Source organism: Lepidothrix coronata, unplaced genomic scaffold, assembly GCF_001604755.1.
Source record: "Lepidothrix coronata isolate B3197 unplaced genomic scaffold, Lepidothrix_coronata-1.0 Scaffold23, whole genome shotgun sequence".
Taxonomy (NCBI): Eukaryota; Metazoa; Chordata; class Aves; order Passeriformes; family Pipridae; genus Lepidothrix; species Lepidothrix coronata.
In genome coordinates, this window is record NW_016690203.1 from 7,055,531 (window position 1) to 7,070,657 (window position 15,127).

At 60.8% G+C, this 15,127-nt stretch overlaps 2 protein-coding genes across 4 annotated transcripts; both read right to left on the reverse strand.

Annotated features, from left to right (window-relative positions):
• Nucleotides 1–310: 310 nt before the first annotated feature.
• On the reverse strand, nt 311–12,094 carry RAB25 (RAB25, member RAS oncogene family). Of its 3 annotated transcripts, XM_017808611.1 has the most exons (8): nt 11,852–12,094; nt 10,682–10,877; nt 10,358–10,551; nt 10,116–10,196; nt 3,975–4,170; nt 3,706–3,899; nt 3,524–3,604; nt 785–3,277 (listed from the first exon to the last, which is right to left on the reverse strand). In XM_017808611.1, exons 1-8 carry the CDS (start codon nt 11,889–11,891, stop codon nt 3,138–3,140), a joined length of 1,122 nt encoding a protein of 373 aa, XP_017664100.1. In that variant the 5' UTR covers nt 11,892–12,094; the 3' UTR covers nt 785–3,137. The 3 variants fall into 3 exon arrangements, with proteins under 3 accessions (XP_017664101.1, XP_017664100.1, XP_017664102.1); XM_017808612.1 differs by lacking the exons at nt 10,116–10,196; nt 10,358–10,551; nt 10,682–10,877; nt 11,852–12,094 and adding an exon at nt 7,855–7,946 and having other exon boundaries at nt 311–3,277; XM_017808613.1 differs by lacking the exons at nt 785–3,277; nt 3,524–3,604; nt 3,706–3,899; nt 3,975–4,170 and adding an exon at nt 9,030–9,351 and having other exon boundaries at nt 11,852–12,081.
• A 599-nt stretch (nt 12,095–12,693) lies between these two features.
• On the reverse strand, nt 12,694–14,902 carry LAMTOR2 (late endosomal/lysosomal adaptor, MAPK and MTOR activator 2). The gene is made up of 4 exons (XM_017808419.1): nt 14,806–14,902; nt 13,402–13,564; nt 13,198–13,287; nt 12,694–12,910 (listed from the first exon to the last, which is right to left on the reverse strand). Exons 1-4 carry the CDS (start codon nt 14,871–14,873, stop codon nt 12,854–12,856), a joined length of 378 nt encoding a protein of 125 aa, XP_017663908.1. The 5' UTR covers nt 14,874–14,902; the 3' UTR covers nt 12,694–12,853.
• Nucleotides 14,903–15,127: the final 225 nt, after the last annotated feature.

Sequence of the window (15,127 nt, forward strand, 5' to 3'; positions counted from 1 at the left end):
GCCTGTGGGGCTGCAGAGGATTTCCTCCGGCTCTGCCCTGGTATCAAAGAGATCCAGGCTTCAGCTTACTGCCCTCGGGACGCTGTTAGAGCAGCTCCAGTGGGATTTCCCATGTGAGACATGAGGTGAAACGAAACCCAAGCCACAGGGTCTCACAGCAGCCTATCTCACCGATACCCACACAGGGAAGGGCAGCCCTCCCCAGCCCTTCATGGCTTTGCTTGCCCAGCACTACGTTGGCTCCCCCTCATCCTCACTCCAGATTGCTGTACAAGTTGGCGTGTATCCGCTTTCCCTCGGGTCCGGGCGCTGTCGCGGGTCCTGCTCCACGGTACTCCCACCTTGCGCTGAGCCAGTGGCCACGGAGTCGCCCGGTGATTCCCGGCCGTCCCGACTCTGTGGCCCTTCCATTTAAAGTCCGTTCCCTATTATGTTGTGTTTGCTATTTTTTTTCCCCCCCTTTTCTTTTAATGTCATAGGAAACCTGTAGTCGGGATTGTTACTATTGGAAACCAATCACATATTCCATCCAGGTATTTTCATCTCTCCGGCGTTACGCAAAAATAAAGGCCTGAGAGAGAGATGTAACCGAACATAGAAGTAGAGTTAGGCTCGTTGTCTGAGTTTTGAGGCATATAGTATAATGGGAAAAGGAAAAAATTAAAATAAAATAAAATTAAAATAATGATGTTGCACAACTTGTAGAAAACAAAGAAGGGAAAGGGTTAATGTATTAAATGTGCTAAATTACATTAAGAACTTAATTTTATTAAAGTATTATTACTTAAGAAACTCAGTATCTGCTCTTGGTTTCTGTCTGTCCATGCTTTAGGAGGGGGCAGGAGCAGTGGTTGGGAACAGGGCCCTGAGGGGCCAAGTTCCAAGGCAGTGGGGCCAGACCTCCCTCTGCTACCCCTCCTGGGTCTCCCACCAGTCCTGTGCCTTTGGCAGCACTTCTTGGGGTTTGTTAGAGCATTTTGAGATGGTGAGCCCCCTGCACCAGCTGCTGCTCCCAGTCCTGGTGCCAGCAGGTCCATGAGCCAGCCTGTGCCACGTTTCACCCTGCCCGCTTCTTCATCCCTGCAGAAATCATCTGAAAGCTGGAAAGCCTGGAACAAAACTGAGGTGCTGAGCCCAAGTGTCTCCACGAGCCTAAATGAACTCATCATCCCACATGTCCGTGCTGGTGCCTGGCTGATGGCAGGGAGCCCCAAGGGATGTTTGGCTCAGCCCTGTCCCTTTGAGGAGCCCTTTGGAGCATCATCTGCCCCCACGCCCACCTCTCCTGCCGGCAGGGCTGACATCACCTCTTGGCACCACATTTTGGTGTGGGCAGATGGTGTGGGAGGGGGTGGCGCTTGGCAGCTCCAGCTGGTCTGTGTGTCACCGTGACTCTGCCAGCTGGGGTGGGCACAGGGCAGAGTCCAGTCCATGGGGCGATGACCACTGCTCACCTGGGGACAGCCCCCAGCTGTGAGGAGACCCAGGATGCAGCCAAGGATGGGACTGGCTGGCTCAGGGATGAGGCTGTCTCTGGGATGGAGAAGTGCTGCGGTGCAGGGACACACCATGCAGGGGTGGCTGGAGCCAAGGTTAAGATGCTGCCATGGCTGTGCTGTCGGTTGGATAAAAGGGGCAACCCAGACCCAGTTGGGGCTGACATCCACGTAGTGCAGCTGCTCCCATGCCCGGTTTGTGCCCTGCAACGCTGCCCCTGTGCTGGCAGCGTGATCCAACCTGCCCCTCTGAGCCTGAATTCCAAGCTCTCCTCTCCAGTTTCCCAGGAGGGCACCCCCTTGCCCAGGTTACAGTCACACCTTCCTCCCTGTCCTCCTCCTCCTCCTCACCCTTCATTGCTTGGGAATGCTGCCCAGCTGCCCCGTGTGGGGCTGGCACCACTCCTGCCTCAAGGAACTGCCCTGGCAGAGAGAGTAAGACTCTCAATAGCAGCTTTATTTGGGGATTTTGCCTCAATTCCTGTTTCATCGACAAATTTCACCCCAAGGTGAGTGGCTGGCCCAGATCCTGCCGACACAGTCAAGTGAGATGGGGTGATGGGGGGCAGCCATGGAGAGACAGAGACCCCCAGCACTGGTTCAGTGGGGACAGGCTCTCCCACTTGCACCGGTCCTGATTGATACCTGCCAATGACCCCTGACAGGGGTTGGGCCCAGCCCAGTCTGTCCCAGCACCTTCGGAGGTGCCCACCCTGGGGAGTGGCTGCTGCCCTCCAGGCAGGGGACAGGGCCACTCTCACCCTGCAGGTGCAGCAGATGCTCCATCTAATGGCACCATGTCCCCAGGCTGGGCCATGAGGGCACCAGCCACCAGTGGCCAAACACTGGAGTGGGGCAGGGTCAACCCGTGCCAGGGGCTCCTGAGAGCCGGAGCTAAGGGGTCCCCAGTGCTGGCACTGGCCCCCACACGGGGAGCTGTGTGGAGGGACCATGTGCTTGCCCTCAGCACCCTCTCCATGCCCTCACCCTCAGCCCCCAAAGCCCTGTCCCCACCTTGTCCCTTCCTCAGGCCTCCCCAGAAGCCATGGCCCCCCAGTTCCTGCTCCCATCTCTTTCCATGGAAGAGTCACAGCTGGGGCCATGCCTCGAAGGGGTCAATGCATGAAAACAGTGTCATCCCCACACCCCACCCCAATGTCCCCAGCAGCACCCAGGGGCACTCCCAGCCCTCGGTGTCACAGGGGCAGGGCTGGGTGCAACTGGCCATGTTGCTGCTCCTTTCACTGGGTGGGAGAAAGGTGCACCCGGTGTCCCCCTCCCTGCAGGGCTGCACCCAGGGCGTCACCAAACAGGGACTCATCACGTTCAGGCTTGTTCAGTGCCACCCAGCCACTCGGTGACTGTGCCTGCAGGGCTAGAGGGAGCAGGGACACAGGGAATGGCATGTCCCCAATCACAGGGAGAGAGGGGAGACACCCTGATGCTTTGCCTCCCCCCCTATTTTTGTAGGTCCTACATAAACACAGGGAGAGCAGCGCATGGGCAGCATGAGGTTGCAGACAAAAGCAGCTGCCAGCCTGTCCGGCTCAGGGGGCTGTGGGGGGCAGAGGCAGAGGGTGAGACACATGATGCCACCATGTGCTGGGTGGTGGACCATCACGGTGGGGGCAGTCCAGGGGCTCAGATGTTCTGGCAGCAGGGGGTCTGCCGGCCCTCCTGCTGTGTGGGCAGCACCCGGATGGGCTCAATGGTGGTGCTGGGGCCGAACTCTGACTCCGGCTGCCCAGTGATCTGCCTCTGGGACACGATGCGGTAGATCTCTGCCAACAGAGAGAGGAAAGGAAGAGAAAAAACAATTCTTTAAGTACATATGTCAGTGGGGGACCTGCCCCCTCTCCAAACACACAGCTCCAGGGGTACAAATGCAAACATCTCCCCATCCAGGGAGAAGGATTCCACCCCAAATCCCACCCAGTACAGATGGGGTCCCCAGGAGGATACTGAGAGGACACAAGGTCCAAAGCCATCCCTATCCCTGCCCCCTCCCTTTCCTGGTTACCCCTTACCTGAGAGGATGTTGTGGAAAGCCATCTCCACATTGGTGGAGTCCAGAGCAGATGTCTCAAGGAAGGACAGCCCATTCTTCTCTGCAAGGACAGGGTGAGCTCAGATGGGTTCTGTGAGCTTCAGCCAGATGGGATGGGAGGGGATGGGATGGGATGGGATTGGACAGGATGGGGGAAGATACCTGCAAAGCTCCTGGCCTCATCAGTGGGCACAGCCCGCAGGTGCCGCAGGTCACTCTTGTTGCCCACCAGCATGATGACAATGTTGGCGTCAGCGTGGTCCTGCAGCTCCTTCAGCCAGCGCTCGGCATTCTCATACGTCAGGTACTTGGCGATGTCGTAGACAAGCAGAGCTCCCACCGCCCCCCGGTAGTACCTTGGGGACAGTGAGGGGACGGGGTCACAGCAGGGCCCCAGGTGAGAGCCACAGGTGGGGAGCAAGGAAACTCACGCTGAGGTGATGGCGCGGTACCGCTCCTGCCCGGCCGTGTCCCAGATCTGAGCCTTCACCGTCTTGTTGTCCACCTGGATGCTCCTCGTGGCAAATTCTACCCCGATGGTGCTCTTGCTCTCCAGGTTGAACTCATTGCGGGTGAAGCGTGACAGCAGGTTGCTCTTCCCCACCCCAGAGTCCCCAATGAGCACAACTGGGGGGAGCACAAGCACAGTGTCAGCTCCCCTAGACACCAGCAAAGCCACCCATCCCACAGCCCAGGCTCCACCTCTGTCTCCTCCAGGAGAAGCTGCTGGGTGAGGGGCAAAGCAGAGCAGGATCAGCCTCCTCCGTTCCTCCTGGTGGCATCACTACTGCCTATAAATACCCCTCAAGAAAATTTCTGCCATCAATGGGAAGTTGCCAGGGGTTTCTGTCCCAGCCCTGGAGACAGGAAGGTGTCGTATGCACTAATGTACCCAAAAGGGGCAGAAAACCAGGGCCGGGACCTGTGCAGGAACAGCCAGGCCAGAAGCCAGGCAGAGCCGGGGCTCCTCCTTCCAACCCTCTGTGGCCTCCCACCCTGAGGGCACACAGGAGGACTTAAAGACAAGGTCTGAAAAGCATCCTCCTCCTCCTCCTCCTCCTCCGCTGTTGCTGGTCCAGCCCGTGAGCCGGTAAGTCCCTGGATGTGGGTTAAGTGCATTTTCTGCTTGTCCCACATCTGGCTGGTTCCGGTAAAACCTGGTGCAACAGGCTCTGGGGAGCTTTATCACACACCTCCCCTGTCAAGTTTGTTGAGTTTATGACTCAACAGGTTTTCGTTTTTATTTTTTTTAATTTATTTTTAATTCCCTCACTGCCAAGCCTGTTCGTTCCCCAGGTGCACTCGGACACTTCACTTTGCCCACCCTGTCGGACACTTCTCCCCACCATGGTCAGACAACAGCTGAGGTCATGACCATCCAGTGACCACGATGGGGAGGACATCAGAGCAGCAGCATCAGCAAGGGATCACCAGGATGCCACATACTGCAGGAGTTACAGCAAGGCACAGCTACACTCAGCCAAGGCTCAGCAGACACCATCCTCCAAGGATGTTGCTCCATGTCCTGGATAACCCCTGCCCACCAGCTCCAGCTCATTGACATGGCTCTCTTGCATGGACTGGGGTGCAGAACATTCAACAATGCACCCACTCCCTTGCCAAAATCCTCAGTGAAGGGCGGCCAGCAAACAGCTTGGCTCCAGGAAGCCCAACAGCACATGGAGCAGGTCCCTGGGGTCACCAAGGACAGCTGGAAAGCACCTGAGCCTCACTGGCAATCACCGTGTCAGGACAGCCAGTGACAGAGGGAAGGGCAGCTCCTCCACAGCAGCACAGAATGGTTTGGGTGGATGGGACTTTAAAGCCCATCTAGGGGGTGCCCTGCCATGGGCAGGGACATCTTCCCCTAGAGCAAGTTGCTTCAAGTCCCATCCAACCTGGCCTTGGACACTTCCAGGGATGGGGCAGCCACAGCTTCTCTGGGCATCCTGTGCCAGGGTCTCACCACCCTCACAGCCAAGAATTTCTTCCCCATATCCCATCTAACCCTGCCCTCTGGCAGTGGGAAGCCATTTTTCCCTTGTCCTGTCACTCCAGACCCTTGTCCCAAGTCCTTCTCCAGCTCTCCTGATGCTCCTTTAGGCACTGGAAGGGGCTCAAAGGTCTCCCTGGAGCCTTCTCTTCTCCAGGTGAACACCTCCAGCTCTCCCAGCCTGTCTCCAGAGCAGAGGGGCTCCAGTGCTCGGAGCAGATCCATGGGCTTGTCTGGACTCACTCCAGCAGCTCCACATCCTTCCTGTGCTGGGGCCCCAGGGCTGGAGGCAGCTCTGCAGGGGGGCAGAATCCCTGCCTTGCCCTGCTGCCCATGCTGGGGGATGTGCCCAGGACAGCATTGGCTTCTTGGCTGCTGCTCACTGCATGGAGGTCTGGGAGGACTGTGACAGTCTGCAATACTCTGGACCAGCCGACAGGAAAATGCAGGCCAGTGATAAGCCAGGCTCATTAACACTTCCTGAGCATCGAAGCTTTGATCTGGGCTCAGTCCTTAACCAAAGGGAAGTTGCTGCTTCCCCAGCTAAACTCCCAACTGCAACTCCCGAGCTGCAACCCCCATCCCGGCAGTGCCGTGCTCCATGGCAGGCTCCAGAGGGCTTTGGACCACACCATGGATGCAGGGAAGGGGTGGGTGGGCAGGGCCCTGCAGGCTCCAGGGGAAATGTGCTGAGCCTCATCCCCCTGAGCCTGAAGGGCGAGAGGGGCTGGAGCAGCAAAAGCATTTGACACACTCCGTCCTCATTGCCTTCAAACAGGCATCCTGCGAGCACCAGCAAACATCCTCAGCACACCGTGTCCCACTGCAGGGGAGGGGGTGGAAACAGCCTGTACCTCCACACAGGGCCCCAAGGAGGGCTCCCAGAAGCAGCCATGCCCAGAGCTGTGTCTCATCCACCCTGAGCCCCTCCAGCAGCATCAGGGCCTTCCCACAAGCACAGCCGGAATGAGCATCACAACAGTTGATGCTCCTGTCTCAGTGAAAGCTGGAATTATGCTGCTTTCCAGCTGTGATCATGTTCCTTCTCTCAGGGGAGGAGTTGAGCTGTTGTAGCCCAGGAGTACCAGCCCAGCTCCATGCCCCTGGACACAGGGAACGGATAGGCACAGGAGGATCATGTGCTGGAGCCCCCTCAGAGCTGTTCTGCTGGCACAGCACCGGCCAGGAAGTGCAGGACACAGAAGCCGGGGGAGCTCCTGCCTGGGTGCCTCGCTCAAGGCACCACCCAGCATCAGAGTTTCCCCCTCACCAGGTCCCAGAATAACTCCAGGGAGGAGGATTTTCCTGGGCAGAGGCCAGGGGAGGTGTGTGAGGAGCCAGGGGCTACCAGCATGTCGCTGGTTGGAATTACATCGTGTCGGTGGCTGGAATTACTTGGGGCCTTTCGGGCAGGGCTGTGTGGGCAGGCTGACTCACGGCCGCCCGCCGGTGAGCTCACGCCCCGGTTTTATGGCTCAGGAGGTTGTGGCGTTGCTAAGATGTCCCCTGGCTTTGCCAGCACCCACTCTGGCCCAAAATGTCCCCTTGCTTCTCCAGCACCTGCTCCAGCCACAGCAGATGGTAGGGAAGCCTGCCATACACAGGGATGGGGATGCTCCACAGGGGTGCTGGGCTCCCATAGCCAGGAATGCCAACACTGTGTCTCCAAGGGCCAGTCCCTGTCCTCCTGTGCACATTGGAGGTGTCCCACCAGGACCAGCACCAGGAAGGACAACCCCAGATCCCAGGATCCTTCCCCTCCACCAATGCTGGGGGTTGGCACAGTTTTCCCTCCTGGGGTCTCTCACTCAGCCCCCAGACATGCTCCCCCCAGGCAGCCCGGCAGAGGAGAGGACTCACAGGTGCTCAGGGGCAAGCATAGCACCCACAGAGCCCCACAGAGCCCCACAGACCTGCCTTGCCCACCGCCCCCAGGGACCAGCACCCTGCCGCAGCCACGGCCACCCCTCCCAGGACACTGCATTCAGGCGAGGGCTCCAGCCTCCTCCCGCAGCAGTAACGAGCTGCTGTAATTAGCACTGGGACCACAAACCATCAGCCCAGCTCTAAGCAAACCCTCAGACCATGGCAGCATTTCAACCCCAGTCCCACCAGTACCCACTCCCTGCTCAGCAGAGGGAAACGTCACAACAAGCCTACATGCTGGTCCCCAGCACTGGGAACTGGGTGTTATATCCCAGTACAAGCTTCCAGCCCCATCCCAAGGGTGCTGCATGGAGCCAGCCCTGCCAGCAGGAGGCTGAGACTGGCACAGCTCACTACAGGCATGGCCAGCACAGCACAGGCAGGAGACCCACCTTTGAAGAGATAATCGTACTCATCGTCCTTGCCTCGCATCTCGCCCGGCACCACAGCCCCACTCCCACTGGGCTAACCGGGATTTCCAGGCCTTATCCAGCCCTGGCAGGGGCTGTCCCGTGCCACCCATTGGTGGCCACAGCCCTTCCTGCTCCACACCCATTGGCAGCTGGGGCTGCCCGTCATAGCCCAGGTGTGCTCACCTGGGCTAGGTAAGGGGGGGCAGGGATCTGCACAGCAGCAGGTACAGGCCACCACCTGTGTTTGCCACTGACAGGGACGGTGATGGCCACACACTCCATGCAGAACCATGGCTGGGACAGGGACCTGGGCAGGGCACAGCTGCCATGGTGCAAAGGGAAAGTGAGTGAAGACATGGAGAATCCAGCAGGAATTTCCGAGGGGTTTCAGATAACTGGCGGGGGCTGCATCATCGTTTGGACCAGTGAAGTCCAAATGGGGGATGTGGACTGGTAAAGGCTGCCTGGGGAGGGGCTGCAGGGGGAGTACGGCTTTGGGGTGGGAGGGGGCACAGAGGAACCATGGCATTGGTGTGGGAGGGGGCGCAGGGGGGCCATGGCATCCAGCTGTGCTGCTTTGGAGGCCACTGTGTCCAGCACATTATGAAGGTGGGGACCCAGGGAGTCGACCACAAACATGCAGGAATTCCGGCTCAGCAAACCTGCATTTCACAAGTCCTTTAATGATTGCATCACCCCTTCTCTGGACACAGAGCTGTTGTTCCTGGCCCCGTGGCACCGGGCCCTGCAACGAGTCCTGTCCCACCATGCAGACAGCAGGGACCTTCACTTGGTCCTACTGTCACACTTGCCCATGTTTGGGATGGGACAGAAGTGAGCCAAGGGCTGAATGCTGCCACTCACTCCTTAGGGCTTGGCTCAACTCCAGAGCAGTCCCTGGCAGGATGGACACCTGTGGGTCAGCCACATCCCCAGCATGTGGCACAGGAGCAACTCCAGGGCCAGAGGCAATCTGAGAGGCTCCTGTTGCTGGCATAACCCTGGCCAGAACCTCCTGGCTCCTTCCCCAGCAGTGCCTGAGAGGTATTCCAGTTTTCTGTCCTGCAGGTCCAGAGGGACTGGGACAGTGCATGATGGTGGTGATACTAATCAGGGCCCGGTAAAAACAAAACAGAGAGAGAAGAGCTCCCAGCACAGGTGCTTCTCACCATTTATGGCAGAATTTGGCCCCTGTCCAGGCTGCTGGTCCCCACTGCACCAGGACGAGGGTGGCACCACAGGCAGCACAGCCTGTGCTGGTAGCCAGAGGCAGACCCAGCTCTATGCCATTGGCATGTCCCGGGATTGTGGGGTTCCCTGGGGGCTTCCCAGGCGCCCGGCTGGTTCAGAGGGCCACACAGCATGGGCGCCTCTCCGCCTGTGCTGGGGCCGTGCTTGCAGGGCTCTCGCTGGCAAGTGACACCGTGTTGCTTTGGCTGCTCCTCTGCTTCTGTTTCTGCACTTTGTGGAAGATCTCTGCAAAAGAAGAGGTGCTGGGGAGTCTGTGTGTCAGCCCAGGCCCCTGGGGAAGCAGGGACAGCCTCAAGCCTGCAGCCCCTGCTGTTCGCCCATGGCTCTCCTTCCCCTCTACGCAGCAGAGGGGTGAGTTGAGAGGTGACAAAGGAGCAGCTCTGCCAGGTTGCATCCCTGTGGCACCAGGGGAACACCCTGTGCTTAGGCAATTTCCTCTTGCCCAACCTGGGATTAGTGCTTTGCCCTGCATCGGGGCTGGCAGCTCACCGGGCCAGGCTGGCTCGGCAGAGCCCGGCACAGCATGGCACAGCACAGCATGGCTTGGCATGGCACAGCACATCTGGCAGACCTGGTGCTGCTGGCTGCCGTTCCTGGAGAGCTGCTCCTGCATAAGCCAAGAATCACCCTCCTCCATCCCTATCCCCAGGTCCCCATGGCCAGTTCAGCAGGGTGCTGGAGACGTTGAGTCAGGAGCCAAGACAACAGGAAGGGGACTGGAGATTATGGGGGAGAAGGAGCCTCTGGGGCTTTGGGAATGCCCAAGGGCCATGAGAACAAAGCTGTGGGTGTGGGGAGAGAAACGCCCAGCACCAAAGGCTGGAAACCAAACCAGCCAGAAAGCCAACACCGAAACCAGCCCCAAAGAGCTCAGGTGGGGCAGGGCAGAGGAGAGAAGCTCTGCACATCCTTTGCCCAGCACTGCGTCCCCGAGAATGGACCCTGCAATGGCCCAGGACCCTGCTGCACCACGGCACCAGTGCCCATACCCTTCAGGATGGTCTCGAAAGCCTGTTCAACGTTGGTGGAGTCCAGCGCTGACGTCTCCACAAATAGCAGCCCTTTGTTGTCTGCAAATAGAGGAGTCCCTGAGACAATGCAGACTCCAGAAAGGGCACGGCTCCATTCTAGAGCCCCTTTAGAGATGTTCAGGTACCTGCACTGGTGCAGGTCCCTGTTGCCGGGGGGGTTCCCAAGCCCCCAGCCCCTGTGGCAGGGTGCCAGCCTGTACCTGCAAACATTTTTGCCTCCTCCATGGGCACCTCCCGAGCCTGTGCGAGGTCGGTCTTGTTCCCCACCAGCATGACGACAATGCTGGCCTCGGCATGGTCATAGAGCTCCTTCAGCCAGCGGTCCACCACATCATACGTCTGGTGCTTGGTGATGTCAAACACGACCAGGGCACCCACGGCCCCCCGGTAATACCTATGGCAGAACCCCACCATCACCTCACACTCCGGACATCCTCCTCAACACCTCACCCATAGGGCTCAAGTATGAGGGCATCACCCCCCAGGTCCCAGAGGAGCCCGGATTTCGGGCATCCCATCCTTACGCTGACGTGATGGCGCGGTACCGCTCCAGCCCCGCAGTGTCCCAGATCTGAGCCTTCACCACAGCATCTCCCACGAGGATTGTGCGGGTGGAGAACTCCACGCCGATGGTGGTGCGGCTGTCATGGTTGAACTCGTTGCGGGTGAAGCGGGAGAGCAGGTTGGTTTTGCCCACCCCGGACTCCCCAATTAGGACGACTGTGGGAGGAAGGAGAAATCCCACTAGACTGCCCCGCTACTGGCATTGGCTGCATGGGCATCACTCATTGCCCAGTGACCCCAGAATGGGCACAGAGGCTGGGCAGGTGTGTGGGCTTAACACCTGGTGTGTTTGCTCTTTCAGCAAACTGGGGTCTGTCCCTGTGCCATGAGCTCTCAGCCCCTTGAGTGTGGCTGAGCCACCTTGGCGCAGCCCAGCTATGCTCCCCATCTGCTGGTACAGTCCCAGAGCTGTTCATAAGTTACCAGGCTCTGGGCAGCAGGAGCAGGGTGAGGATGCTGGTGAGCCCTGGGTCACCCTGTTGCAGAGGGCACCCAGGATGGGTGGCACACCAGAGCCTGTCCGTCTCTGCTTGCCAAAGGAGAGCTCTGAGCCCCTGGGGGGTCTGGCCAGTAGCACTCAGCAGAGACACAGGATGCCAGGGCCCTGTGTCTGAGGAGCTCAGGCTGGAAGGTGTGAGGCTGTGCCCCGGTTTCTCCAGCCTAGGTTTGACCCCCATGTCCTCTGCATGTGCCACCGCCCTGGTCACCACAGCAGAATGACTTTTCAACGCCTGCTGCTCGTGGGAGTTACGGGCTCACACTGCCTTTATGTCTCACATGCTCAACCCCAGCTGTCACAGCCCCTACACCTCACACCAACAATTCACCCAGCACCCCACCTGAAGCCTTGGGGTATGTGGATCTCCCCATGACTCCATGGATCCAGATATCGCTTGTCAGCCCTGGCCTCGCTGCTGTCAGCTGGGGACACGGCCAAGGCCAGTGCCTGCTCCCCAACTCCCTGACCCTTTGCAGCTCTAGTGCCCATCACAGCTGCACAGACAGTCAACAACATCCCGGTTCAGGACACAGCAGCCCCGGGGGAAGCCACCCCAGTTCCCTCCCCTAGCCCCTGGCCTCCTGCTCCATCCCTTTAGGGGAAGGGGGCTCACATCGAGCGCAGGACTCACCCTTAAAGACAAAGTTATAATCCTCCTCGGCGCTGCCCATGTCGCCCCGGCTGCCGCCCGCCTTCGCGGGGCCACCGCTGGGTTTCCTCCTTCCCGCTGCCAAGCCTCGAGCAGACGGCGGGGCGGGCCGAGCTCCCGGAGGCGCCGAGGGAGGAGACGGAGCGGGCAAAGGTTCCTCTCCGTCGGGGAGCGGGTGGGAGAAGCGAGGGGGGCCCAGGGGGCGCGAAGGGTGGCGGCGGTGGCGGCGGGGCCGGCCGGGTTGGCAGCGCAGCGCGGCCCTTGACTCGAGGGGTGGGACCGGGTGTCGCAGCGCAGGTTGGGCAGGTAGTGTCACCCCTGGGACCGTCACGGGGTGGCCGGAGGAGGAGCCGGGGCCTGATCCTGCCTGAGCGCGGGGCAGGCTGGGGCAGCGAGGGCAGCGTGAACAGGATGGTCAACATGGGCAGTGAGGGGTGCGAGGGCAGCGTGGGCAGAGAAGGGCAGTGTGGGCAGCGAGGGGGGCGAGGGCAGTCGTGGCAGAAACAGAGCCCCCCCTCCCCAGCCCAGCTCCTGCCGACTCTGAACGTTCCCTCGCCTCTGCTGCCATCGTGTGAAAGTCGGGAAAACTGGGACGGGAAGGAGCCCCCGCTGCCCTCGCTACCCCGAGTGGCTGGGCAGGGCTGTCGGGGGGCTCGACTTTCTTGTACCCATCTCCCTTGACACCAGCCCTGTTTTTCTCTTGGGTCTCTGTTCACTGCAGAGCAACAGGAGCCCCAAAACACCGCCCAGGCCCCCCTGGCCTGGGGATCCCACCGGGATGCTTTAGCCTACCAGCTCCCCCTTTTATTCACAACAGACACAAGCATCAGACACATTTTTATTACCCCCAGCTTTTGTGCTCCCCCCACCTTATTTTTAAGGCCACATCAGAGCTCTGGGATGCTCATGGGGCCGCTCACCCTTCACCCACGCCAGTGATGGTGTCAAAGCCTGGCAGCACCTCAGAGCCCTCTGCTGCCCTGCTCAGGATGCGGCCACCTGTGTGAGTGGCTCCTCCAGGTACTGCACCAGCGCCTGCGCCTGCAAGCAGAGAGCAGTGTGAGCCGTGCCCACGGGGGTTTTGCCACCTTTGTGCCCACTGCCCATGTGCTTATTGTAATTTATACTTCAGTTTAGAGCCTTAAAAAGGTGTGGTGTGGTGCCTGGGTGGGCATGGGCGACGGAGGAGCCTCTGCAAGGAGGAAAGAGGCATCCCAGGCATGGCAGCTTCCTCCAGTCCTCCCATTCCCATCCTCAACAGCTCCTTCCCACACCACAGCAGGGACTCAGCCCTGCAGCCCCCCAGACTTCCTCCCCACCACCATTACCTTGGCCTTCAGCATTCCAAATCCCACTGTTTCCTTGGCATACATGCAGAGCAGCAGGTTTGCCACCCGTGTGATGGCCACTCGCCCCTCCTGCCCAGGGAGAAACAGCATCTGTCACATTCCAGCTTGGCCCGGACCATGGGCAGGGTCTTGGGGGACTCCCAGCACCCCAGGGAGGGGAGGGCAGCCCCCAGCCCCACGTACCATGCAGTCCATGAGGATGAATTTGAGGTTGTCCTCATTGAACGCCTGGTGCCCATTCTTGTCGTAGGCCACCCAGATGTTGCTGGCAATGGCTGCGGTGACCCTGGCATCGGTGTCCCCGTAGCCAGAGTAGGCCAGCAAGGAACCCTCATTGTTCAGGAGCCTGGAAACAACATGGGGGGTGAACAGGTGCCTCTAAATCCAGTGGGGCATCAGACCCCACTGCAATGCCAGGGGCAGAGTGAAGCCCTGCCCGGTCCCAAGCGCTGCTCCCTGGACACCCCCACTTGGCAGGCGGTGTGGGGGCTTCAAAGCCAGGAAGCTCTCGGGTGGTCCCAGGCCCAAGCAGGGCTTGAGTGGCTGCGTCTGTTGAAGCAGTGGGACCTGCTGCAGAGCAGGCACGAGCCTGGTGGGCAAACCCTGTGCACGCACGGCCCTGGCACAGTGCACGGGGATCACAACACTGCACACCCGTGTCACGCACGGCCCCAGCACTGCCCATAGCCCAGCACCATGCAGGGTGTGTGAGCATACCCCTGGTGGGGCCCCTCACCCTCCTGGGCCAGGACAGAGAGCATCCCTGGGCAGGGGCAGGGACAGGCAGCACCCCAGGCAGGGACAGGAGCAGGAGCAGGGAGCATCCCTGGGAAGGGACTGGAGCAGGGGCTGGGGGCAGGAGCAAGGGTAAGCAGCATCCCTGGGCAGGGCCTGGCAGCATCCCCAGGGCAGGAGCAGGGGGCAGGGACCGGCGATGGGGCAGGAACAGGGGCAGGGGAAGGAGCAAGGGCAGGCAGCATCCCCAGGCTGGGGAGGCATCTCTGGGCAGGGGAAGCAGCATTCCCAGGGCAGGGCTGGGGCAGAGGCTGGGGCAGGAGCAAGGGAAGGCAGTATCCCTGGGCAGGAGCAAGGACAGGGACAGGGGCTGGGGCAGGGGCAGGCAGCATACCTGGGCAGGGACTGTGAGCATCCCCAAGGCAGGGGCACGGGGGGGACAGGGACAGGGGATGGGGCAGCAGCAAGGGCAGGCACAGCATCCCCTGGGGCAGGGGCAAGAAGCATTCCCAGGGCAGGGCAGGGCTGGGGCTGGGGCAGGAGCAAGGGCAAGCAGCATCCCTGGGCAGGGCCTGGGAACATCCCCAGGGCAGGGGCAGGGGCAGAAGCAAGGCAGGGGCAGGGGCAGGGGCAGGCAGCATCCTCGGGGCAGGGACAGCATCCCCAGGGGCAGGGCCAAGCAGTATTCCCAGGGCAGGGCAAGGGCAGGGGCTGGGTGCATCCCCCGGGGCAGGAGCAGGAACAAGGGAAGGCAGCACGCCCGGGCAGGGGCAGCATCCCCCCTTCGCACCGCCTGCCGCAGCCCCCGGGCGGGGGAAGCCGCCCCGCTCCCGCAGTGCCCCCCGCACTCACAGCGTGCTCTGGACGCCGCCGGTGTTGGCCTGGCTGAGCACCTGCGTCAGGGCCTTGGGCCGCAGCATGGCCGCCCCGGCTGCGCGGGCGGGGCCGACGCGGGGCCGACGCGAGGTCGCGCCGCGCCCGGAGCATCCCGGGGACTGTAGTTCCCGGCCGGGTCCGGACCCCCAGAAAGGCCTCGGCAGCCGGAGGGGACACGGCGCGGGCCTGGGACCGCGGTGACACCGCGGGGATCCGGGATGGAGCCGCGTACCGAGGGGGTCATTGGGGGCACCGGGGGCCCCTGCGGGCAGCACCCCCTGTCCACTTTGCCCCTGCC

Coding starts and splice junctions, on each gene's coding strand:
- RAB25 (XM_017808611.1), bottom strand. CDS start 11,891: ATGGGCAGCGCCGAGGAGGATTATAACTTTGTCTTTAAGG. Junction 10,197..10,357: donor GGAGGCAAAAATGTTTGCAG/GTACAGGCTGGC, acceptor CTCTATTTGCAG/ACAACAAAGGGCTGCTATTT. Junction 3,900..3,974: donor TACCGCGCCATCACCTCAGC/GTGAGTTTCCTT, acceptor ACTGTCCCCAAG/GTACTACCGGGGGGCGGTGG.
- LAMTOR2 (XM_017808419.1), bottom strand. CDS start 14,873: ATGCTGCGGCCCAAGGCCCTGACGCAGGTGCTCAGCCAGGCCAACACC. Junction 13,288..13,401: donor TCATCCTCATGGACTGCATG/GTACGTGGGGCT, acceptor CTCCCTGGGCAG/GAGGGGCGAGTGGCCATCAC. Junction 12,911..13,197: donor TTGGAATGCTGAAGGCCAAG/GTAATGGTGGTG, acceptor CTCTGCTTGCAG/GCGCAGGCGCTGGTGCAGTA.